Here is a 26,709-nt window from a genome sequence, read left to right as displayed (position 1 = left end):
CAAAATTTCAAGAGGCACAAAAGAGGATTCAATGAAAATCGAGTCTCTCCCACCTGCCCCCAGCCACCTGACTCCCCTTGCCAAGGGCATCGGTGTGTCCACTGGAGATAATTTTCCACACACTAGTGGAAATATGAAGGTAGAGCCTACCCCCCTTTGTTCTGCGCATATTATAAACACGTACTTCACTTTGCCCTCTTCCAAAGAGTACCTTCCTCCCTTTTTATAGCTGTGTAGTACTCCCTTGTCTGGATGGCTCACACACCTCCCCCCCATCCCATTCTAATGGAAGAAGCAAATCTGACTTCCAAGGATAGGACCCCCTGTGCCCCTTCCCTGCCTGTTCTTCCTCAGAGCCTCTGAGACTTGCTGAGCTCAGTGGCTTCCGTGCTGATGGAGGGGAACTGTGATGGGGTTCAGTGGACAAAGCTTGCAGACAGACAGACCTCCTCACCACTAGCCTCCAGCCTTTGCTGGCTCCACGGACAGGCCCTGCCCTCTCTGAGCCCCCTGTGCCTCCTCCGCAAGATGCAACTGGAACACCCCACTCTCAGGGCAGGGGTGAGAGCTCCTGTGGAAGATCCTTTGCCTGGTACAGGCCTGAGGCCTGGGAGCACTCCCTCACTCATTGATTCACCCATTCATTCATTTACTCAGTCATTTGTTTACATATTCCTTCACCCATTTATTCACTCATTAATTTACATAAATCATACATCAATTCACTAACTCATTCATTCAGTCAGTCACTCAGTTATTCATTCATTCATTCATTCCGTTACCATTTCTCACTCATCCATACACCTGCTTATTCAACTCATTCATTCACTCATTCATTCCCTCACATATTCACCATTTAACCATTCATTGTTTCGCTCGTTCATTAACTAATTCGTGGTAATTAGCGTTATTGGGACATGCTGTGTGCTGGGCAGTGGGAGGCTCGCCGGGCGAGCGGGCTCAAGCAGCTGCAGGTGCCCCACGGTCTCGCTCCGCGCCGCCCCCGCCCGCGCCCGCCGCCCCGCCCCCGGGCCCGGGAAAGCGCGCGCTCTCTGGCAGCGTCTGCTCAGCCGCGGGCTCCGGAGCTAAGCCGAGCGCCTGGCGGCCGCCCGGGCCCCACGACCCTCGGCAGCCGCCCATGCCCGCCGCGCCCTGGGCCCGCGGCCCTCCCCAGCGCTGCGCTGCGCCGCCGGGCCCGGCGGGGGCGGGGCCGGGGCCGGGGCCGGGGCCGGTGCTGGGCTGGCGAGGCCGGGCCGGGCCGCAGGGCGGCCGCGGGGATGCGGGGCTGGCGGAGGAACCTCGCGCTCTGCCTGCAGCGGCTGCCGGACGAAGGTAGGACGCGGCCGCCGCCCAGGCCGGTTAGCACTGGCGCGGCGAGGCGCGGGGCGCGGAGGGCGGGCCCAGCGCGGGGCTGACCGCGGGCGTCCGCTGAGGGTCCCGCGGGAGGCGAGGGGGCGGGCGTCCGCCTGCCTCCGAGGCGCGGGAGGGGAGCGCCTTAAGCGGGGAGCTCGAAGGGGTCACCGCAGGAAATGCAGTGCGGAGCGCAGCCTGGCCGGGGGAAGCCGGCAAGGGGGCTGCACGAGGCGCGCGGAGGTGGGACCCGGGCAGTGCGTCCGCGCGGGGCTGCGGCGAAGGCTCTGGACGCTCCAGGACCGGCGCGCGGGTCCGGTTCCTGGAGCGGCCGGGGCCGGCTCGGCGACCGCGTGCCTCCTCGCCCCCCGAGAGTTCGCCGGCGCTTCGAGTGTGCGGGCGCTCACGGCGGGGGCCTTGGGATCCCGAGGCTGTAGTCGCTGGGACCCAACTTTGCTTCGCACGTCCTGCAGCAACACCGCCCCGACCCCGGAGTCTGCAGTTCCTCAAAGTTGCAAAGAGGCCAGAGGCGGGAGCGGGTGCGGGGCGGGCGTGGACCCGGCCGCACTGACCTCCTGCGCGGCCTGGCCCTGCAGCAGCGCTGCGGCGCAGCCCCCTCCGCTCGGCCGCCTCCGGGGCTGCTCCACTGCTTATCTGTCGTCTGAGCCGCCGGCCGCGGAGGGAGGAAGTAGAAGGACCCGCGCCCAGGTTCTGCCACCGCTGAGGGAAGTTCGGCTTCGGTGCTGACTGAGAATTGCCGGCACCGCGTCGGGGGCGGAGTGAGGTGGGGATGGCAGCTGCCCACCCTCTGCTCACTTAGTGGGCACGATGGCGGACTTACAGGCAGTGGGCACTGTGTACCCAGGCCCTCACTTCCGCCTCTGTCTTTAACCTTCACTTCTACGCCTCAGGAGGGCGCTATTCTTTCCACCTTACAGGTGAGGGCACTGAGCTTCAGAGAGAATGCCTCTTGCGCAAGGTCACACAGGCAGTAGGCGGTAAAGCTGGGAGGTGAACCTAAGTCTATATTACCGGCAAGATTTTGGTAGTGCCAGTCCCCCGCCTTCCCATCTGCCCCCCGAGCTGGGCCTGGCTTAGTTCATGGGAAAGGATCCATTTACAAACGAGGCCAGAAGCTCCTGTTTAGGGCATGGGGGGGAAGGGAGGAGGGGGACAGCGAGAGCGGGTCCCTGCCCCTCCTGTCCTGTTCCCAAGGCTAAATCAGGTGTGTAACTCCTGCACAGGGGGTGCCCAGGTTTCCTTCCTTTCCGGTGAGTGAGGAAGCAGATGGACAGGGCTGCCAGTCAAGGAGTGGAGTAAATTAAGAAGGAAATCTTGGGCTTCCTTGGTGGTGTAGTGGTTGAGAGTCCACCTGCCGATGCAGGGGACGCGGGTTCGTGCCCCGGTCCGGGAAGATCCCACAGGCCGCGGAGCGGCTGGGCCCGTGAGCCATGGCCGCTGAGCCTGCGCGTCCGGAGCCTGTGCTCCGCAACGGGAGAGGCCACAATAGTGAGAGGCCTGCGTACCACACACACACACACAAAAAAAAAAAAAAAAAAAAAGAAAGAAATCTTGCAGAGCCAGGTGCCCATCACCAACCTTCAGAAAATGCGGTAATCAGCCACAGGAGTGCTCTGTGGTCTTGGACAAGTCACTCCCTCTCTCCGAGGTTCACTTTCTGTGTCTGTAAGGGGAGGGCCTAGGGAGGAGGAAATGAAGTCTTGGCCGGGGCACAGCGCACAGCCCAGAGCAGGCTCAGAAGTGGGGGCTGTGATGTCCTGAGAGGGAGGTTGTTGCTCTCTTGCTTCTCATCCCCACTCCCCATGTGTGTGTGGCATGGGTGGGGCATGTGGGTGGTGTGTGTGTTTGGTGTGCATGCAGGCACATGGGTGGCATGTTTGAGATTCATGTGGGTGTGCATGAGGCTCAAGGGTGACACGTATAAGGTGTGTGGGTCTTGTGATGCCTGCAGTCCTTTTACCTGCCACTGGCCACATTCTTGAGAGGAGGCCACTTCTCCCTCCCTCAGTGCCATGAGGTACCCAGCATTTGAGTTTTCCTTGGAAAATCTTACTTGAGGTTGATCTTTGACCTCAGCACTAAATCAGAGGGTGGCTGGAGCATCCACCCGCGCCAGCAGGGAATTACTTTTTAAAAAGACAAAATCCCCAGCTTTCTCTGGGCCATGGGAAAATTGTATCCCATGGGCTGGGTCTCACATGAGAAACTCTGAGATGTAGATGTGGGTCCAGCTGGATGAGAGGCTTGTGGTGGGAGGTCATCCAAGCTTGAGTGTGACAGAGAGAGATGCAGAGATAGGGGCACAAGCCTGACATCCTCAGAGGAGATCTTCGGCCAGCAGGACATTTTGAACAAGACCAGGTTATCTGCTTATCATGTGGTGTAATTTAAGGCCCTGGGGAAAGAAGAGTGGACTTGGAGACCAGATTTATGTTTCCAGCTGAGCCCCTCTGCTTGCCAGCTCTGTGACCTTGGGCACACTACTTAATTCTTCTGAGCTTCAGGTTTTTTCATCCATAAAGTGGGAAGGGTAACCTTGCAGGTGGTCTTGAAGAGTCGATGTTAACAGGGCCTAGCACGTAGTAGGTGCTCAAGAAATACTAATCCTGCTTTTCCTTTCTGGATCTTTACATCCACTTCAGAAGCGACCTGGTGTACTGGTCATTGGAGAACTCAGGACTCGGGGTGCGTTTCTGGATTCTGAATGATCAGCTTGAGGCTCCCCACTCCTGGGGTTTGGGGGGCCCAATCTGGGCTATGTCTACCATGTGGCTACTTGAATCCATCTCCCAGCCTTGCCCAGTGAGGTTGGCCAAAAGTGTGGTTGTGCTCAGCACACACTTACACAGCATATGTGTTTGGATCACTGCACAGTTTTTAGGACCTTATGTAGTAGTCACGTCCCTTGAAGAGAAACACATGCAGCCGCAGGGATTGGGGAACTCTGATTCTAGCTTCATGATGCTTTTGAGTGTGTGCGTGTGTGTGTGTGTGTGTGTGAGAGAGAGAGAGACTGACTTGTGTTCTAATGAACCTCCACCTCGAGACTTGTGGCCCTGTAGACAGCGACACATTCTCTTCTATTCACTACAGTAAATGGTTGTAGAGGGCTCCCTCCCCACCCCACCCCAGGCTCTTCCTGGTCTCTGTGTGGGATCAGAAAAATAAAACCCAGTCCTCAGCTTCAAGTTGCTCCCAGTCCCTCAGAAAACAGAAGTTCAAGGTGCCCAGTGCCTGGGGAACGTGAAGTTGAAAGCAGCAGCCAGCTCCTATCAGGGAGGCCACTCAGAGGAGGAGAGCGCTGTGACCCAGTGGAGAAGGTCAGATCTCCACTGGCAGGTTCTTCCCGTGGTGTGGCCTGCTTAATTTTCCTCCTTATGCCAGTCCTTTCTGCTCTCTAATGGACTCTTGGAATGTTAGCCAGGAGGCTTAATAGAAGTCATCACGTCCAGCTCTCTTATTAGAGAGAGGGGGAAATATAGAAGCAGTCAGGAGGAAATGACTTTTTATTCATTCAACAAATATTTATTGGGTCCTGTTCTGGGGGCTGGGGATACAGCCATGAACAAGACAAAGACCCTGCTCTAACAGACTGTACATTTTTTTTTGGGGGGGGGTACACGGGCCTCTCACTGTTGTGGCCTCTCCTGTTGCGGAGCACAGGCTCCGGACGCACAGGCTCAGCGGCCATGGCTCACGGGCCCAGCCGCTTCGCGGCATGTGGGATATTCCCGGACCAGGGCACAAACCCGTGTCCCCTGCATCGGCAGGCGGACTCTCAATGACTGTGCCACCAGGGAAGCCCCAGACTGTACATTTTAATGGGGAAGACAGAACAAGTAGACAAGTAAATAGGAATGGGATCGTTTCAGAGTTAGCAGTGTAATGAAGACAACACAGGAACATAAGGTGATGTGGTGGAGAGTCCCAGGGGAGGGGACTTCTTCAGGTAGGGTGGCCAAGGGGGCTCAGGGGAGGCCTCTCTGAGAAGGTAACTTTTGAGCCAAGACTAAAGAACAAGAAAGCTCAGCCATGCCAAGAGCAGAAGGAAGAGCTGTGTAGGCAGAGGGAACAGCAAGTACCAAGGAGAGCCCTGGTGTGCAGGGGATAATGTGGGGAGGGCCGGTTTCACCTGTTGGAGGAAGAGAAAGAAGGAGTGAGGGAGGAGAGTGATGAGTGAGGAGGCTGGAAGAGCCAGATCGTGAAAGGCCAGATCACCATAGGGGAGGCGCGTGGATTTTATTCTGTGATGGGAGCCATCGGAAGTCTTGACCAAAGACTTGGGCTGGAGCCGAAGATGAGCAAGGTTTTGAGTGATGGAGATGGCAGTGGGGACAGGCATGCCCGGCAGAGGAATGGCATGCATGTGTAAAGGGGCGGAGGTGGGAAAGCTTTGGGAGCTGCAGCTGCCGGGTGCACCGGAACCAAAGGCATTGAATACCTTTGGGGAACTGTCCAGGGTTCTGACAGTCACATTCAGCGGCTCTGCAATTATGGGCTTTTAGGGGAGTGTGTGTGTGTGTGTGTGTGTGTGTGTGTGTGTGTGTGTGTGTGTGTGTGTGTGTGTGTGTGTGTGTGTGTGTGTGTGTGTGTGTGTGTGTGTGTGTGTGTGTGTGTGTGTGTGTGTGTGTGTGTGTGTGTGTGTGTGTGTGTGTGTGTGTGTGTGTGTGTGTGTGTGTGTGTGTGTGTGTGTGTGTGTGTGTGTCCGTCCCAGGCCCTGTGGTATCCAGCTAGCTGATGTGTCCCTTTGCCTGTTACCTAGGAGACAACGGGAAGACGATGGGGTGGGATCTGATTGGCTACTTAACTCCCGCTGCTCATCTCTGTGTCAGAACTGCAGGCAGAGGTTACACACGGTCCATGCTGGCATGCCGAGTGCTGGCAGGGGAGCTGCGAACGTTTGCTGCCCCAAGTCCTCCGTGTGTGTCTGTGTGTGTGTGTGTGTGTGTGTGTGTGTCTGCAAGTATATATATGTGCACGTCTAGAACAAAGTGGCGGCATCTGGAGCTAATGTGCTTCCTGCTGTGAAACATCTGCTCATTGCCTTAAATCAGGTAGTGGGGTCCCAGATAAATTTAAGAATAACCAGCCAGACTTGGGAAAGGATCTTTTGTTTGGTTTTAATAACTGCAGTGTCGACACTGAAGCCGATTTTAAACATTTCCCTGTACCTTCAAAAATGCATGTAAAGCTTTGAGTGGCGGAAGTTATGTCCCGTGACACAGACTATGATGTCATTGTGCAGAATCGCCTCCTTCCCCTGGCGCAGCCAAGAAGAATGGTATAAGATTGTAGGGTTTTTCTCTCCTCTCCTCTTTTAAAACAATAGTATCTCTTTTTCTTTTACTTTGTGGGCAAAAGGACAAGGAATCTACACTTTAATTTTGCTTAGAAAGGGGATGGGGAGACAAAAAACCAAAACCCCATCAAAGTGTTTCCTTTGCAGTTGACTTTCTAAAGCAGCAGCCCAGGTAGGCTTGGGGGAAAAAAAACACAACAACAGCAAACAGCTCCAGGGCTGCAGGAGATTTATCATTATCCGTCTCTCTCCTCCCACCCCTGCGTCCCACTTTGCAGGGCTTGGCAGGTGATGCAGCTCGTGAGGAAGGAAATGGGGATTTCCCTGCTCTCACTCTTGGCTTCTCTGTCCTGGGCTCAAGTTTGAACGTGCCATGTACGATGAACCTTCTCTGCCTTTTCCTTGTCATCCTATTACTTTTTTCCAACAGGAAAAAACCATACAATGCCTTCCACCCATATCCCTATTTCCCATGCCTCCCTCACTACTGGTCAGAAGTGTTTTATCTGAAACATGCATCTGGGGGTGGTTTACACCTGCTTACCCATTACCCATTATGCTCCATTACCTGGAGTAGGGGTCTCACACTTAAGTGCTTAAAGGGGCAAGGCAAGTAACCCAAAAGATGAAGGAGGCCGCAGGGCCTTTGTACTCGCTGTTCCTTTTTCTGAGTTGATCTTTCATCTCTTATGGGCCTGGTTCACTCACTACATTTAGATCTGCACAACTGTCTCCTCCTCACAGAGGCCCTCCCAGCCATCCCATCTAAAATTGCACCCTTTAGTCCTGTAACTTTCTTTTCCTTCCCAGCTCTTTGTACTGCCTGAACTTACGTTATGTTCTTGTTTATTGCCTTTCTCTCCCACCAATATGTAAGTACCATGAGGGCTATGACTATGCCTGTCTTATTCTTCATTGTATGCTCAGGAACTAGCACATGGCCTGACACGTAGTAGTTGCTGGATAAATATTTGTGGGCAAAGGGAGTGAAATGGGCCTGGGGGACAAAGTTGAACCAGAGAGTTAGACTTTATAGGAGCCCTGGCTCAGCCCACCAGATCTTCTGATTTTTTTCTAGAGAAGCTAAAAAACCAGAGTTTGACGTACTACCTCCCAACTTTAAAATGCTGAACACCAATTCAAACGCACTCTGAGGGGTCAAACGACACTCCCTTTGAAGCTGGAGACCTGTGATATTCAAGGCCCTTTGAGATCTGGCTTCAGCAACCTTTCTTTCCTCCTTAATTGTGCACAGACCTTGCTCCGCCCCACCTTTGAGCCTTTGCTCAGGCTGCTGCCTCTGCCTGGAGTGCCTCTCCCCTACCCTCTTCTTCACCCAGCAAATTATCGTTTCCTCTAGTTCCGGTCTGAGACCAGGCCAAGGTGCGGCTTCGTGTTGCCCCCTCCCCCTGTCTCCCACCATGTTTTTGTCCTGGCCCCTCTCCTGTTGGAGGATAACTGTGTTTGTTCATCTGTCTCCTCCGCTAGATTCAGAGCTCCATGGGGCAGAAACCCCGTCCCATCCATCTGTGGGTCTGCAGTATCCAGCGCAGGGATGCCAACCTGGGAGCAGGCCAGCACAGGCCTGAGTGTGGCGGCGGCAGGGACCCCGCTCACGGCGAACTGCATTTGTACGGCAGCTTATGCTTTGCAAAGCATCCTTATTTGTATTATTTAATTAATAATCCATTCAATTAGCAGACGCTTTTTGAGCACCTGTTGTATGCCAGACGTGAGCACACAGTACTGAAGACCAAGAAGGCCTCTGATCTCACGGAGCACCTGTGGGCTGTTGCCTCTTGCTGTGCTTCCCAAACACCAGGGGCTTGGCTGTGCCCACTCTTCTTCCTTTGGCTGGTGTGCCTCAGTTTACACTCCAGGGACTCACTCCTCTGCAGTCCTTGGCTTGAATGGCTCCTCAGAATGCATGCAACTGAGGGGTAGGTGGTCCATGGCCTTCTCTGAAATCAGGAGATGGCAATAAAGGGCAGGCACAGGAGTTTAGATAACCCCCAGGCTCCATTCCGGAAAATTAGCTAACTTTTCCATGTGCTGAGTTCAGAGCATTCTGAGGAAATATTTGTTCGTTTTTGTAAAAAAATATGGAACGTTTCACAAATTTGTGTGTCATCCTTGTGCAGGGGCCATGCTAATCTTCTCTGTATCGTTCCAATTTTAGTATATGTGCTGCCGAAGCGAGCACTGTTTGTTCGTTTTTAAAGTTTATTCTTTCATTCCGCAAACTATTATTAAGTCCCTACTATGTGCCGTGTCATTCTCTTATACCATTTCATTTTATCTTCCCAGAAACCCAACCACGTATAGGGCTCATTATCTCTGTCTCACAGTTGGGCACCTGAAGCACAGAGAGGTTAAGTCACTTGCCCGAGAATGCACTGCTGGGACGTGGCAGAGCAGGAGTTTCATCCCAGGAATGTCTTTCTCCCGAGCCGGGGCTCTTTCTGTGACCCCAGGTTGCTTCCTTTGGAATTCCGGTCCCACGAGTCATGAGTGATGGGGTGCTCAAGGAAGGAGCATGGAATTCTGTCTGGGTTGGGGAATTGACGTTGACATCTGACTTGAGTTTCAAAGAGCAATGATGAGTTGTCCAGGAACAAAAGGAGCAGGGAAGGGCATTTCAGGCAGAGAGATCAGCATGTGTAAAACAGAGTTCAAAAAAACATGCTGTGTCCACAGCTGTGCAGTATGGCTTGCATGTCAGCTGCATGAGGTGTATGTACGTGTGGGGAGTGGGGCACAATTCGGGAACGGTGGGTTGGGGCTAGATTGTGAGGGTAGAGATGGGCACATCCAACTCATAAATAGACCTCGCTTGATGCTGGCAGTGGCTTAAAAAAATTAGTTGCCGTTAAATTTTAAGTGCGTGTGGGAGAAGGCAGGGGGAGATTTCACATAGGAAAAACAGATGTGCAGCTTTCTTCAGAGGATCTGGCAACCCTGGACTTGCGTTTCTGTTGTTCCTTGTGGAGCGTGGTCACCACAGCCCTCATCCAACCGATGACACATTCACGCACCTGCCCAGTGCATGAGACCTTGAATTCACCCACTAAAGAAGTTTAAGCATCATTTCTTTAGGTAGCTGAAAGGTTTCAAGCAGGAGAGTGATTATCTTCAAAAAGCTCCTGCTGGCTGTTGAGGGGGCTGGGAGGCAGGGTGAGGCAGGGAGACCCCCCCAAAATGACTATCCTTGTCATTTTTAGGAGCATTTGCTCAGCATTGCTGGATGCCTTATTCACTCCTTGTATCAACCCTGCAAGGCCAGGTTAGCAGATGAGGAGATAGAAGCTCCAAAAGCAGATGCCATGAAAGAAAGAATGGAGAGATTGGGCCACATAAAAATGTAAAACTTTTGTATGACCAAGGAAACTATTTACAAGGTTCAAAGACAAGCCACAGACCAGGAGGAAAAGTCTTTAAAACATACACACCTGATAAAGGATAGTATCCAGAGTGCAAGGAGGTCTGCAAATCAATAAGAAAAGATAAGCAGTCTGGGAGGATATAATGGATGCAAGCAGGAAGTTACTAGATGAAGAAACACAAATGGCCAGAAAGTGAATGAAAGGATGGTCAACCTCACCATCTCCGGGGATGATTCTGTTAGCATTAGGAAAATGCTCATAGAAACCACAGCACAATATCAATTTTGAGGGGAAATGAAAAAATGAATAGTGTCTACTGTTGGTGAGACCATGGGGGAGCGGAGACTGACGTATGCAACAAGCGGGTAGGGTCATTTTGGAGGCCAGTTTGACAGTTACCTGTCAATATGGGAAGTGCTCACATCCTTTGAGCCAGCCATCCCTTTTCTAAGTATTCTCGAGACAAATCTAACATAGATGCATAAAGCAAAGTGGATAAGGATGTTCATTGCAGTGTTAATGAAGAAAACCAAAGGGCATAAACCAGCCGTCCATCAACAGGGGACTGGCGTGAGAACTCAAGGGTCACATGGTTCAGATAAGAAAAAAAACCACAAAACCTCAAAACATCAGCGAAGGGTCATTCCCCAGCGTCTGTCTTCTGTTTGCCAAGTCCCCGCCTCTCTCACAGGAGGTAAACACCATCATCTGTTTCTACCGTATCCCTCTAGAAGTTTCTTCTATGCATAATAAGCAACTATACATTCCTGTTCTTCCCCTTGTTTTACACAAGTGGTGGCCTGCTACCATGCATTTCTGCACTTCGCTCTTTTATTAGGAGATATATTGGACACAAAGAAGAGTGACTCAAATATTGGTACTTTTAAAAGTTCAACATAAAGCTGATACATCAGACTGGGGATGGGAAATAGATCACTCCCAGCCCCGAGGCCACGCGCCTTTCCAAAATGGCTGTTCTGACTTATACTCCCTTAGGGAATTTGTGTGATTTTACAAAAAAGATAAAGATTTGAGGTGGTTTTACTTGTTCAAGGTCCCCCAAGCTAGATAGGTAGTGGCTTTGGTTTGGCCTCAGGCCTGTCTGTGCAGCAGGGTGGAGGCTGAAGCCCCAAGCAGAGGGAAGCAGGCAGCGGAATAGGCCAGACATGGCAGAGGACCATGCTGGGGACCTGGCCGACCTGGTGACACTCAGGGTTTCCTGACTGGGATTCCTCAGGGCCTGGGGGGTTACTCTGGTATCTTTCACTGAGCTGGGGGATGTGCAGGAATGCGTTTTAGGGCGCTGAGTGAGAGGGGCCTGCCGAGAGATCCCAGTCCTGGAGGCATCTGGCTGCATAGCCCTGGGAGCTGGCAGCCCCGTTGGGGAGCCCCATGAGGGTGCCCTTCAAACAACCATTTTTTCAACCGAATAAACAAATTCTTCACCTCTCCCCTCCAGCAAGGGTAATTTATCCTAGGGTGAAAAATGAATTCTCCCAGGAGGGTCTGCTGCTAGAGGCCCTGGAGCCATGAATTTACTGTCTGCCTTCTGTCCTGATGGAACTGGGTCTCGAGATTTATGCCTGGGGTTTATGGGCAGCTGGCTCTGGGTTGGCAGGAGTCCTGGAGGGCAGCTGTATTTTATAGTGAGGCTGGGCCCTAGGAGGGTGTAAATCACTGTGGCCTCCCGGCCTCCCAAGAGAGGCCACCTCCCTCAAGTGAGTGGGGAGGGGCTGGGGGAAGGGTGATGCCTGGGAACCGCAGGAAAGACCCCCCTCAGAGATTACCTGGTCCCGCTCTCTGGGGTTCTTGGTGGAGGGGTCAGATTCTGGTTTGAGTGACTTTTGGCGGTTGTTTTGTTTCTTTCAAATGTAAACCAGCCTGAACCTCCCTCCAAACTGCTCTTGACTGAGCATCAACAATTTGCTGGGACAATTTGCTGCTTGAGCCCTCGGTGACCTCTGCCCTGCAGGAGCTCACAGGTTCAGCTAGTGGTCCCCATACTGGGGTGTGGCTGCCACACCCAGGACATTTCTTGAGGAGGAAGATGGAAAAAATATTAAGAGGTTTGCTTTACGTTTATGTTTTATCACAATTTAATTTTTTTCTATGTCTGTGTATATTGTATGATGTGATACACAGATATAGTGAAACATGGGTATTACATACATAATATGCATATGTTACTGCAGAGGAATGTACAAACATTTTCTGTAGATGGGAGTGCAAGATCAAAAGGGTTTGGGGACCACTCCCTGCCTACCTGATGGGAGTGTAGCAGTAGGGAGGACCCTGGCTGGGGTTTCCCTTGCTTGGAGGGCAGAGGGCACCAGCATTTACTGAGCATCTGCTAAGTGCTGGACACGGGCACACCACTTCTCTAGAGGCCTGGATCCTATGGCAACAATGGGAGGCAAAGATGGTTAACCCCATTCTACAGACCAGGAGACTGAGGCCCAGAGGGGAGAAGGCCCCACTTGGTCCCTGAGCTGGGACTGGCCTCCTGACCCTCCTGTTGACCAGTTTCCTGGTTCTTCCTTTGTCTATATTTCCAAAAAAGAAATCTTGTAAAATGTTTTTTGGGCATTCAAACTATTTAAAATAATTAAACACAGCAGTATCAATTAAAAAAAAGATATTGCAGAGCCCCCCACCCCATGCAGCACTGGTAAGTGCACACTCCTCTGGCCTCTTGCTATCATTAAAAAATAATAATAAGAGTATCATTTTAAATTAAGTTACTTTCTCCCGGATTAAGCATGCAATTATTGTTAAATGTAGACCATTTTGAAAAGAAGGATAAAGACCAAGAAGAAAACTAAAATCATCCTCCATCAGCTCACTATCCAGGGACGCTTTGGTGCATTTTCTTCCAGTCTTTTTTCCACTGTCTATTTTTGTTTAGATCATATGACATATACCATTTTATGTTTTGCTTTTTCTTCACTTAGCTTTATAGGGTCAGCATCTCCCTGGATTATTCTAGCTGCAGAATGCCCCGTCAAGTGGCTGTACGGGGGCATAGTTAATTTACCTGCTCCTCTTCCCTGCAAGTTGGATAACAAAGTTGTTTCCAGCATTTTGCTGAGGCGCAGTGAGACTCAGCTTACTTGTGGTTGTCATCAGCCTGTAAGGCAGTTCTGCTTGGGCTTTTTCCTCTGCAGATGTTATTTCTCACACTTGTCACTTTTAATGGCTACATAATCTCCTGGAGTGTTGCTATTTCTCATGTTCTAGACCATTTCTCCCTCTCTGTATCCCATGACGTCTCCCTGCTCCCTCTGAGAAGCCACCCCCTCCCCTGAGCACCTTGGATTCAGGGAACTAACCTTGGTGGGTGGGGGCAGGGAAGGGGCTGTCTTCATCTTTCAGGACCCCAGGCATTTGCTGCCTCCCTCCTGCTTGTGTCCTGTCCCCGGCACCAGACCCCATGTGGGCTGATTCCTTCCTTCCCTGCTTTCATTCATTCTTCAGTTGTTTAACCACGACCTGTTAGGTGCTAGTCGCTGCTCTAAGTGCTGGGGCTACAGCAGCGAACGAGACAGTCTTTGTCCTTATGGAGCAGGGGTGCTGGGCCATGAATAGGTGAACAAATAAATAAGAGTTCACAGAAGCAAAGGAAGACAAGGAAATGGGGTGAGATGATAAAGGGTGACGAGGTGGTCAAGGAGGGCCTTCTGGAGGAGATGACATTTGTGCTGGGACCAGCCAAGGGAAGACCTGGGAGAGAAGCTCTGCAGGCAGAGGGAAGAGCAGGGAGGCCCTGGGGCAGGAATGTGCCTGGTGTGTTTGAGGAATGGAGGCCAGCGTGCAGGAGAGTGGAGTGGGGTGAGGCCGGAGGGCTCAAAAGGGCCCCACAGGCCGAGGGGAGGAGTCTGGATTTCTTCAGAGAGTCCTGGGAAGCCTTTGCATGGCCTGGCCCACATTATGTGCCCAGTTGAACAACTGCTGTTACTGTTGTTCCCTCCTCGTGAAGGAGTCGGAGGGCTGAGACTTGCTCAATATAGGGTGCACCAGGGTTGCCGTCTGGCCTCCTTCTGAGTCTGACCTGTTTCCTTCCTGCTGCATCTCACACCTGTTCTCTCTGACAGTGGCCCTAGGACGAGCTGGCTCTGCGCATCTGCAGCTCCCCACTCCCTAACTCCCTCGGCCCAGGAACTGGGGACCCTGTGGGCCTGTGTTTGGTCTGAACTGTCCCTCTGTGTGAACTGGGCCGATTCTGCCTCCTGGGGCTTTCAGGGGCCTGTGCTGGCACCTAGTGGGGGCTCACTTAATGTCAGCTGTGAAGATACTAAATCAAACATCTTAAAAAATTATTTTTTAGGGCTTCCCTGGTGGCGCAGTGGTTGAGAGTCCGCCTGCCGATGCAGGGGACATGGGTTTGTGCCTTGGTCCGGGAAGATCCCACGTGCCGCGGAGCGGCTGGGCCCGTGAGCCATGGCCGCTGAGCCTGCGCGTCCGGAGCCTGTGCTGTGCTCCGCAACGGGAGAGGCCACAACAGTGAGAGGCCCGCGTACCAAAAAAAAAAAAAAATTATTTTTTATTTAGAAATCTCTATACTGTCTGTGAGGGTATGTGTGAGCGCCCTGCAGCAGCCGTGGCCCTGCGGGCACCCTGGAGGGAGGTGGCAGGTGACCGCTCGGGGAAAATCAAAAGCAATTGCATCGGATTCTGCACTTAATTTAATGAAAAGGGCCTGCAGGCAGGCAGAGGCAGAGGCAGTGAGGCAGGGTTTGTGGGTTGCGGGCAGGAGTGACTCTGAGGAGATTTATGGCGCTTCATAAAACATTCAGATCCAGGCTGAGCTTGGATGGTGCTGGGCTCAGTGCCCTGGGCTGTCTCCGCAGCCTGGGAGGCAGTTGGTCTGAGACTCCCCATGGTTGTGATTGCTGTGTGGCCCTGGGCAAGTCACAGCCCGTCTCTGGGCTCTGGAGCACCATCAGGCATTCTGGGTTCCCTCCTGCCCCTCTGTCCTTGGCCCCAGCCTGCTGCCTGCCTCCACCAGGCCTACGAGGCTTTCCATATCCATGAGATCCTCTTCCCCACAGCCTGTGCCCTCCCCAACCCAGTTGTTTTTCCATTTTACAGAGGAGAACACTGAGGCTCTGAGAGGTTCACTTATGTGCCCAGAGCTGTACAGCAAGTCTGGGGCAGGTGTGGGGGGCTGTCTGGCCCCTTTAAGGGTGGGGAGTCAGGAGCCTCCGTGGTGTGCTTGAAGGCCACTCAGGTTTTCAACGGGGGGCGATTTGCCTTTCCCCCATGTGAAGTCTGTCCTATTGTGTTTCATTGTCCCATTCAACAGAGAAGGGCCAGGAGAGTTAAGGGACCAGGCTGGACCCCACAGCAACTAGCAACAGAACCAGAATATAATTGCCTCCTGGTTCAGCCTTTCTCCCCAGTACAATGCAGAAGTCTTTCAGCCTCCCCTGACTTGAGCTCAGCTCCTCCACTCATTTGCTGTGTCACCCTGGGCAAGTGACCTGACCTCTCTGAGCCTCCACGTCTTCATCTTTAAAATGAGGATTACAGTATGCCCACCTCCCAGGCTTGATGGGAGGATCAGCTATTGGCAAATGGCCTAGAATAGTACCTGATATCAATTTGTTTTCAGAAAAATTGTCATTCTAGGGCTGTTCAAACTCTGGAGAAAAATCTTACTAGAAAGGAGCCCCTTCTTTACAGGACCTGGGCTTTGCTGGTGTGGCCCCTCCTGAGGTGGAGGAGGAGGGAGGGAACTTAATGTGGGCTGGTTGTTGCAGATGGCAAGCAGCTAATTTATTTGCTTCTTCCTAATAAATATGCACAACACATACATAAAATATCTCACTTGTACCGTTCCACCCAGATCCAGGCAGACAGCGACAGTAGGCAGCGTCGCTCTGAGGCAGGTTCTGTGTGTGTGTGGAGTCTAGCAAGGGGGTTAATGAGCTGATTATTCCTGCTTTAACCTAATTTCTTGCCATGTGTCCAGCAGCGCTCAGAATTCCCAGTTCAGGAAGTGCTGGGCATCCCCTCCAGGCTTCCCAGCTAAGCTCAGGTTAAGGAAGGCCCCAACACCTCTTGCTCCCCTCTGAACTGGGCCAGACTACCCTGGGAGGGGGTGAGCTCCCCGTCAAAGCTGGTGGGGTTTGGGCTGAGGGACTCCCGGGGCATCTCTGGAGATGCTTTGGCCACTCTGGTGAGCCGAGTTTTTGCATACTTGACCTGTTTCTGGTTCGTGCACTGGCGTCTTGGCAGGGGCCCCAGCCTCACACTCTCCCCACTGCATTCAGTTCTTCTGTTCCCCTCACCCAGCTCATCTGGGAGCCAGGAAGTCCAGTTATAAGACAGGATAACAATTCAGGGAACTGCCACCCCCAGAGCTGAAAGAAACGTGGAGAGGGGTAGGGGGCAAGGGCAGCCTGCAGACTCAGAAAGACTGGGATTCCCCTCACTCCTTCTGAGACCTTGGACAAGTTACCTGACTCCTCTGAGTCTCAGTGTCTTCACCTGTGAAATGGGCACAGTGTTGGTATTTACCTGACAGGTTTGTCATGAGACTTGTTCATTTGTTTGTTCGACAGATGTTTGCTGAGCAGCTGATATGTGAAGACACTGCCTTAGGCCCTGTGGGTACAGTGTGAATAAGACAGACAGGACCTTGCCCAATGGATCTTACATCCTAGTGTGCGAGCCAGGCAAGCACCTTGTCAACAAATGGATGTCCACTCTAATGACAGGCCGTGAAATGAGAATGTAGCCAAGGCAAGGTGTTCAGGGAGTGGAGACCCCCCTCAGCTGTGGTCCTCAGGAAGGCTGCCCTGAGGAGGTGACGGTCAAGCACACACTTGGACGATGAGAAGGAGTGGGGAATTGCACGGGCAGAGGGAATAGCCAGTGCAGTGGCCCTGAGGTGCGGACAGGTCTGCATGTTCTGGGAAGGCCAGGGCTGCACAGGCACATGAGGTGAAGCAAGTGACACCTCTGGCATAGGGCCTGGCACAGGGCAAATACTTGTTGGTCCTCTTCCTCCTTCCCCTGCCCTCCTGCTTTTTTGCTCTCCCTGGCCTGTGCTTGAGTCTTTCATGTAATCAAGGTGTGAGGGTCAAAGATTCCTAAAATATCTAAGCTTTGCAACTTGACCTCTTTTAGACTCATCCTGAATAAGCCCGAGTCTCGTGAATAGCCTGTCGTCTCTCTCTGTGCCCACCTTGCAGTCATATGTAGCATATATCGCCAGCAGACAAAGGACTTATCCAGAATATATAAAGAGCTCTTATAAATCAACAAGAAAAGGACAGACAACCTAATAGCAAATTGGCCAAGAGACCTGAACGGGCACTTCACAAAGGAGATCCAAATGATCAGTAAATGTGTGAAAAGGTGCTTGGCAGCATCTCACAGAGGGAAATGGAAATTAAACCAGAGAGAGGTACCCATCAGAGGGCCCATGTTGAAAACGCTGAAACTGCGGAGTGTCTGTGCGGAGGTGGAGCAGTGGGACCATCATGCACTGAGGGTGGGAGTGGAAACGTCACTTTACTGCAGGTTCCCTGGAGAGAGGAAGTGCAGGTATATCACACCCACAGCAACACGGGATACATTCACCAACCGCTGTCTCCTCTCTCCCAGCCTGTCCCCCTGGCAGCCCGGTGCTGGGTCTCTTTTCCCACTCTTCCCTCCTCAGCCTTCCCTTGGCCGCTCTGCTCATCAGCTCTGCTTCAGGCTTGCACACACCAGAGTCCAAAACAAACCAGGCCCTCTCACGTGAGCCGTGGCCACCTGCTTACTGTCAAGCCTGCAGAGGAGGCAGTATCAGGCAGGAAGCTTTGGGTTACAAATGACAGAAACCCAACCCCAACTGGCACAAGCAAGAAAGAGAACTTACATGCTCATAACAGCTTCAGGAAGGGCTGAATCCAGGGGCTCAAAGGATGACATCAGAGCTTTGTCTCTCTATTCCCTGTCTTTCTTTCTCTATGCTGATGGCTTTGCCCCAGACTCATACCATTCTACAGTCCGGTGGAAAAAGAAAGCACAGATGGCTCCAGCAAAAGTCCTGGGGCCATCCCCCACTGGACAGTGTTGGGTCACATGTCTTTTCCTCAGCCAGTCACTGTGGCCTGGAGAATGAACTGATCTGACTGGCTACACCTGGCTATGCCCGCCTTGGAGGCAAGGTCAGCCCCATGAACTGCATGGACAGAGGGTGGGGGAGGGCATCTCCCCAGAGCATAATTAGAGTGTTGTTACCAGAAGACCAGAGTCTAGATGTTGGATGAGCAAAAACAACTGACGTCCACGGTGGAGGCCTCAGTTCATTTGGATGAGGAGAGTGGGCTCGGAGTGTATTAGTTCCACAGAAACAGAATGGATGAGAGATCTATCTATTTATATATTTATCAAAAAAGAGAGATTTATTGTAAAGAATTGGCTGACGTGATGGTGGGGTTGGCATACAGAAATCCATAGGGCAGCTCAGGCAGGCTGGAGACTCAGGCACGGTTTCTACGCTGTACTCTTTAGGCAGAATTCTTCTGGGGGAACCTCGGTCTTTGCTCTTAAGATGTTCAACTGATGGGGTGAGGCCCACCCACATAGTGGAGGGTCATCTGCTTCACTCAGAGTCAGGTGATTGTAAATGTCAATCACATCTACAAAATATCTTGACAGCAATGTCTAGACTGGGGTTTGACCAAACAGCTGGGCACCATAGCCCAGCCAAGTTGACACGTAAAGTGAACCATCACAGAGCAACAGAGTTGCTTATTTAAATAAGCACCATGTGGCAATGTAAAGATGTATTTGTCCCCTTCTCACCTGAGGCTGGGAGAAACCACTGAGGAAAGGACAGGAGAGGCCACATGACCTCAGCAGAGGGAGAGGGGAGGAGAACCTTCTGAGGCCACCAGGAACTGGGTGGGGTTTTTTTGTTTGTTTTTTTGTGGTAGGCGGGCCTCTCACTGTTGGGGCCTCTCCCATTGCGGAGCACAGGCTCCGGACGCGCAGGCTCAGTGGCCATGGCTCACAGGCCCAGCCGCTCCGCGGCATGTGGGATCCTCCCGGACCGGGGCATGAACCCGCGTCCCCTGCTTCGGCAGGCGGACTCTCAACCACTGCACCACCAGGGAAGCCCTGGGTGTGGTTTTCATTCCCTACTCATTAACAGGTATTGGTTCACATCTGCTCTGGGTTCTGGGGTGCAGGGGTGGCCAGACCAGCTCTGTTCTGCAGAGTCCTCTAGCTGGCAGGGGACACAGTTCACCCTATGAAGTCCCCCAGGCTGCTGGGGAAGCAGCTCCTGCATCCGGCATGAAGTCCCATGGTGGGGTCAGCAGCTCTCTTGAGTGCCCTGACGTGAGGTGGTTTAGCCATCAGCCGCTATGCTGGAGGAAAGGGGCATGCTGTGACACTGACAGGAGAATTATGGTAATTAGTGGCAGAGGAGGCCATTATGCATGCGATGGACAGGGCTGCCTCACTGCCCGGAGGAATGGCATAGAAGAGCTTCTGGCCACCTCTGCCACTGCGGAGCTGGGAGCCTCTGGGGAGGTGCTCCCTCTCTGTGCTGGTCTCCTGGTTTAGATGAGGGCTGACTGCATGCCTGGTGTTCAGCCCAGAGCCAGGAGCTCTGTTCACCTTGACCCAGAGGAATGTTCCAGAAACTGAGCCTCAGGAAGAGAAACTACTTTGCCCAGGTGGCATAGCAGGTTAGTGAAGATGGGAGGCTGGATTCCAGTCCATGTCAGCCTGATCCCAGAGCTGTGGCATTGTCACCTTCATGGGGGAATCCCAATGCAGCCGCCGCCCTGGGCTCCTTTTCTGGTACCACCCAAAGAAATGTCCCCAGTCCCTCCCACCTGTAGAGTTGGTTGCAGGGTGACAAAGTGCGGCCTGTCCACTGGCACATGATATCCGATCACAGACCGGCCCAGGAAAGTTTGCAAGAAGGTTGTCTCGGGAACCTTCTTAAAATTAACTGTATTGAGGTATAACTTACATACAGTAAAATGTACTCATTGTCAGTGTACAGTTTGAAAGTTTTGACAGATGTATACACCTGCGTAAACACTGGCCCAATCCATGCATAATTAGAGTGTTCCCATCACCCACCAAAGCTATCTTGTGCCCCTCCTTTTCCTGCCAGACCCTGGCAAGCACCCATTTGCTGTTCATCAGTATAAATTTGATTTGTCTTTAAAAAAATATATTTATTTATTTATTTAGGCTGCACTGGGTCTTAGTTGCAGCACACGGACTCTTAGTTGTGCATGCGGACTCTTAGTTGTGGCATGCATGTGGGCTCTAGTTCCCCAATCAGGGATCGATCCCCAGCCCCCTGCATTGGGAGCACGGAGTCTTACCCACTGGACTACCAGGGAAGTCCCGATTTGTCTTTTTTAGAGTTTCATAGAAATGGGATCATACGTGTATAGTTTTTGCACATTCAGCATGTCTTGAGATCCTCGCATGCTGCTTTGTCTCAGTACCTCGTTCTTTTTCTTGCTGAGTGTATCCAGGGAGTGTCTTTATTCAGTCTCTTGTTCATGGGCATTTGAGTGGTTCCTGGTCTTGGGTTGCTTTGACTTAAGCTGCTAGGTGCCCTTATAGAAAAGGGTTTGTGTGAACGCACGTTTCCATCTCTGTTGGCTAAATACCCAGGAGTGGGATTACGGGGTTGCAGACCAAGTGTATGTTTAACTTATAAGAAGCAGACCCATTTTATGGATGAAGAAATCGAGGGTCAGAGAGAGAAAGCAGCTGACGTGGCTCACCCAATGCGAGACAATCCAGCCCAGGGCTCTCTTACCTCATCATTGACTCACCCAATAAATAAGAAAGAAAAAAACCCTTTCATTCATAATGTTTATTAGCACCTGTGTGTACACCATTTATTTCACTTAATCCTCACAACAGTTCCTATGAGACCAATCATAGTATATTATGCCCATTTCCCAGATGAAGAACGGAGGCCCAGAGAGGTGACGGTGTGGCTGAGACCCAAACTCAGATCTCTAGGCCCTTTGTCTTTCATTGCACCAACTAGAGATGCAGAGAACACAAGACCCCACTCCCCAGCCCATTGCCAGTTGATCACTGCAGTCTTTCCTGCTGACTCAGCCTCGGAGGCTTTTTTAACACAGCTCCACGCAGCCACTCGTGATGGATTGGGAAGGCAGGCAAGAGAAGAGCTACCACAACCAGCCCTGGCCCTGGCCCATCTCAGAGTCCAGGTCTGCCCGGCAGAAGGGCCCTCCCCAGCCAAAGGCTGAGCCAGAAAGGACTCCAAGCTCAGAACCTCTTCGCCCCACAGCCTGGGCCGAGGAGGGGTCTGTTGCTCTGAAGCCGGAGCTGTGCGGTCTGCACCTTCCCAGCCAGGCCAACTGGGTGGGGGCTGGAGAGGGCGTCCAGGCAGAGGGGCCTGTTACGTGCTTCACGTGAGGCCCAGGTCTGACGTGCGCCCTGCAAGCTGGATGTTTATCTCCCATTCTCAGATGAGGCAGCTGAGGTCTGAGGCCTAGAGACCGAGAAGAGACAGTCAGACTCAAACCCAGGCCTGCCTGGCCCAGCGCCCAAGCTCCCTCTGCCACCTCCACAGTCCTCCTTTTGTTGGGACTTCCCTGGCTCCAGGCCAAGGGCTGGACCTGGTTTTATTTATTTATTTATTTATTTATAATTAATTTTTAAAAATTATTAATTAATTTTATTTTTGGCTGCGTCCGGTCTTTGCTGCTGAGCGCAGGCTCTCTCCAGTTGCGGTGAGCGGGGGCTACTCTTCGTTGTCGTGCGTGGGCTTCTCATTGTGGTGGCTTCTCCCGTTGTGGAGCACGGGCTCCAGGCGTGCACGCTTCAGCAGTTGTGGCTCACGGGCTCCAGAGCGCAGGCTCAGTAGTTGTGGCACCCGGGCTTAGTTGCTCTGCGGCATGTGGGATCTTCCCGGACCAGGGTTTGAACCCATGTCCCCTGTGTGGCAGGCAGATTCTTAACCACTGTGCCACCAGGGAAGCCCTGGACCTGGTTTTACTTGGACCTGGGATGTTGTTAGCTGGTCAGTATCTGCCCAGAGGTCCTGTCTGCTGGGATACAATCCGAGTGACCTTTATTCTTTTTTGATAAAGCTTTACTGAGAAGTGGGATGAGCAGACCCTGAGCTGAGTGTCAAGAAGCGAAGGGCCTCCCAGGCAGGACCACAGCCTGGAGGTGGGGCTGTTCAAACTGGGGCTAGAGAGGAAGCAGGGCAGTGTGGCCCACTGGTTTGGACTCTGCTGAGCTGTCAGGAGCTAAACTGTCATTTCATGGGTCTCCCTCCCCCTCTTTGTCTCTGTCTCTGTGTCTTTCTCTCTCTTCCTGGCAGCCTCTATCTGTGGTCTCTGGGTCTGGACCCTCTCTGTGTCTTCAGAGTCCTTTTCTTTTTCTGGTTTGCAAACATGTTTCCACTTGTCACAGATTCCCTAAGAAGGAATCACGGACCATTTGTCTCCAATCCAATGTCATGAACATCACCAGTAGAAATAACCAACACAAAATAAAACTGACATTGGCTAAAACTGTGCACAGTAAAAATAGTTATTGATCTAGAAATTGACAGAAATTCAAATCTCCATGCCAACATTAAGATCTGCAAAAATCTGATCTGAGAGAATTGAAATAGACAGAAATCACGGCTGGAACAGGGAATCCCTGGTGGCAGAAGTTGCTGCAATTGGTGGTGTGTGTGCTGTGGGCAAAGGAACTGATTGATGAGTCAAATCTTCATTGCAAATTTTAATTAGGAAAGACTCCATTTCAGTGAAATCGACCTCAATAAAACAAAAACAGCAACGGAAACTGCGGAAGTGGCTTAACTGCGCTTTGTAGAGGATTAAACAAAGGCTTAAATGGGGTCTTTGGGGCTCCTGCCAGAAAGTGCTTCCTTGCGTTCATCAAGTTGTAAAATTTGTGCATTTGTATTCAAGATGTTCTTGCCACCTAACAGGGGTCAGTATAGACCATGACATCTGTAGGAAAGACCATGGTGCCTTCAAGTGCTCAGTTAATGCAGAACAAGAGAGGAGGTGTTTGTGAACGGTCCAACGTTGCTCGACTTTGGCTGTAACCTGGCCAGACAGCACCTTCAAAACCTGTGTCTGATACCCTCACTTCCTCCTATCTTCAGTGGCTCCTCACTGCTGCCAGGATCAAGGTCAGCATCCTCCCATGCGGCCCACCGCTACCACCCTCTCCACCCTCGCTCTCACTGCTTCTCTCTGCCATCTCTGGGCTCCAGCCACACTGGCCTCCTGTCCATTCTTGCAGGAAAACAGCCAAATGAGAGGCAGCGTAGCACGGGGGGTTCAAATTCATTCTCTGCTCCTTATGAGCTGTGTGACCTTGTGCAGGTTACCTAACCTCTCTGTGTTTCTTCATCTGTAAAATGGGAATAGTAGCGCCTGCCTGAGAGTGTCATCATGCGACAAGCTGCGTTAATGCAGGAAAGCCATAGAGCCGAGCCTGCCTCAGGGGAGCACTCAGGGGTGTTCATTCTTACTCCCATCCCAGGACCTTGCCCACGCTGTTCTCTCTGCATCGGGGGCTGGCGGGGGCTTCTCTGGTTACTCCTCACTAATCCTGCGGACCTCAGCCCAGCATCCTCTCTGCAGGAAAGCCTCCCATTGCTCCCTGTTACACCCTCTCACGCCCTGAGCCCTACAGCTGCTGGCTGGTTCTGCCGTCCTTCTATCCCCAGCATTGCCCCAGAGCCTGGCACTTAGCAGGTGATCAGCAATTCGGGGGCTGCTGGGCGGTAGCCCACTTCCTCTGGTGGTGACGGGGGTTGTTTGAGACTCACCAGCGCCACCCGTGGCTGATAGGATTCATAGCATCCATGCAGCTCTGTCTTCCGTGGCCTCTCACACGGAGGGTGGGCCTGAAGCTTCCCCGGTACCGTCCCCCCCACCCCGCCCCCCTGCCACCTGGGCTCTGAAGAGACAGAACGAGTCTCGGCAGATGCCTGAGCAGATGCCAGCTACATCCCTGATGACAGCCTCTTAATTGCTTCCACCCCATTCTTTTTGTTTTCCTTAAAGGGCTGTCGCCCAGCCCAGCCCCCAGAGTGGACACAGTAGGCTGCTAGCCCCTCTGTCAGCCCCTCAGTGACTCATCAGCTGTGTCCCGCCCTCCCTTCCAGTATCACCCACATCCAGAGTGGCACCCACCAGTAGGAATTCCTTCGTTAAGCCCACAAGGCCATTCTTAAGGGCACCTGCGTGAAATGGACCTGCTGTGGGCCGGCCATGGTGCTGGCGGTCCTCTGGGTTCTTACCAGCAATGGTCCAGCTTGCCAACTGGAGGCTGGCTTTCTGGACTCCTCATCCCGACACATGCTCAGTGGATGTTTTAGACCCTGGTATAGCCACAGGGCCTTGGGAATCAGAATCCCCAGGGGGTGGGGGGCTCGGGGGATGTTTAAAATGCTCATCCCCAGGCTCCAGCCCAAGCCTGAGGAATCAGCATTGCTGGGAGTGGGACGGCAACACTTTAGTCTCCCTTCAACTTAAAAGCGTAAAATAGGTATTTCCCTGGTGGCGCAGTGGTTAAGAATCTGCCTGCCAGTGCAGGGGATACGGGTTCGAGCCCTGGTCTGGGAAGATCCCACATGCCGCGGAGCAACTAAGCCCGTGTGTCACAACTACTGAGCCTGCACTTTAGAGCCTGTGAGCCACAGTTACTGAAGCCCATGCGCCTAGAGCCCATGCTCCACAACAAGAGAAGCCACCACAGTGAGAAGCCTGCACACTGCAACAAAGAGTAGCCCCTACTCGCTGCAACTAGAGAAAGCCTGCGCGCAGCAACTTAGACCCAACGCAGCCATAAATAAATAAATAAATAAATAGTAAAATATACATCTGGTTATGACACAGAGGAGGAGTATAAAGATAAAGAAAAGTGAACACCCTTGTAACTACCCTGGTTAAGAAATAGAGCACTGCCAGCGCCTTAGAAGTTCCCTGGGGTTCATCTCAAACAGTGTCCCCCTTACTCTTCCACCCAGAGGTACCCACAGTCCTGACTTTTTGGATGATCATTCTCTTCGTTTTCTTTATGGTGTTACCCCCTTGTATCAACATATATCACTACACGACAAAGTTTGTTTTTGCCTGTTCTTGAACTTCACATAGATGGAATCTCGTAGTGTGTAGTCTTCTCTGTCCAGCTCTTTCCCCTCACCACCATGTTTTTGAGCTCCATCCATTGTGTTGTATGTAACAGCGACGTGTTCTTTTTCACTGCTCTGTATATTCCATTGCATGAATGCACCACCATTTTTTTAAAAAAAAATAAATTTACTTATTTATTTTATTTTTGGCTGCGCTGGGTCTTCATTGCTGCGCTCGGGCTTTCTCTAGTTGCGGTGAGCAGGGGCTACTCTTCGTTGCAGTGCGTGGGCTTCTCATTGCAGTGGCTTCTCGTTGCGGAGCACGGACTCTAGGCACACGGGCTTCAGTAGTTGTGGCTCACGGGCTCTAGAGTGCAGGCTCAGTAGTGATGGTGCATGGGCTTGGTCGCTCCGCAGCATGTGGGATCTTCCCAGATCATGGCTCGAACCCATGTCCCCTGCATTGGCAGGCAGATTCTTAACCACTGCACCACCAGGGAAGTCCCTGCACCACCATTTTTATTCGTCTATTCTACTATTGATAGACTTCTAGATTGTTTCCAATTTTTGACTTTTATGAAAAATGCTGCTCTGAATATTCTTGAAGCTGCCTCCTGGTAGCCAGATGCACACATTTCTGTTGCGTGTATACCTTCAAGTGCAGTTGCCAGCTCGTAGGGTAAGCATTTTTTAAAAATAAATTTATTTATTTTATCTTATTTATTTTTGGCTGTGTTGGGTCTTTGTTGCTGCATGTGGGCTTTCTTTAGTTGTGGCGAGCAGGGGCTACTCTTCATTGTGGTACGAGGGCTTCTCATTGCGGTGGCTTCTCTTGTTGCAGAGCACAGGCTCTAGGCGCGTGGGCTTTAGTAGTTGTGGCTCGCGGGCTCTAGAGCGCAGGCTTAGTAGTTGTGGTGCATGGGCTTAGTTGCTCCACGGCATGTGGGATCTTCCCGGACCAGGGCTCGAACCCGTATCCCCTGCATTGGCAGGTGGATTCTTTTTTTAAAATTTATTTATTATTTTTTTTTGAATTTTTGAATTTTATTTTATTTTTTATACAGCAGGTTCTTATTAGTTATCTTTTTTATACATATTAGTGTATATATGTCAATCCCAATCTTCCAATTCATCCCACCACCACCACCACCCTGCCACTTTCCCCCTTTGGTGTCCATACATTTGTTCCCTACATCTGTGTCTCTATTTCTGCCCTGCAGACCGGTTCATCTGTAGCATTTTTCTAGGTTCCACATATGTGAGTTAATATACGATATTTGTTTTTCTCTTTCTGACTTACTTCACTTTTCACGACAGTCCCTAGATCCATCCACGTCTCTACAAATGACCGAATTTCGTTCCTTTTTATGACTGAGTAATATTCCATTGTATATATGTACCACATCTTCCTTATCCATTTGTCTAAATATCCTAATTGTCGATGGGCATTTAGGTTGCTTCCATGACCTGGCTATTGTAAATAGTGCTGCAATGAACATTGGGACGCATGTGTCTTTCTGAGTTATAGTTTTCTCTGGGTA

At 51.7% G+C, this 26,709-nt stretch overlaps 1 protein-coding gene across 1 annotated transcript in view; it reads left to right on the top strand.

The window, feature by feature from the left end:
• Nucleotides 1-1,277: 1,277 nt before the first annotated feature.
• GRIP2 (glutamate receptor interacting protein 2) overlaps nt 1,278-26,709 on the top strand; it is a gene marked incomplete at its 5' end in the record, with an annotated part of 121,134 nt that continues 95,702 nt past the window's right edge. The window contains one exon of the mRNA XM_081246883.1: nt 1,278-1,332. Within this exon, the coding sequence (XP_081103009.1) occupies nt 1,278-1,332 (55 nt within the window). The remainder of the gene's footprint in view (nt 1,333-26,709) is intronic.

The sequence above is a fragment of the Mesoplodon bidens genome (assembly GCF_964165515.1).
Source record: "Mesoplodon bidens genome assembly, chromosome: 10".
Classification (NCBI taxonomy): Eukaryota; Metazoa; Chordata; class Mammalia; order Artiodactyla; family Ziphiidae; genus Mesoplodon; species Mesoplodon bidens.
The sequence above is the reverse complement of the archived record's forward strand: the minus strand, read 5'-3'. Positions and strand labels throughout refer to the sequence as shown.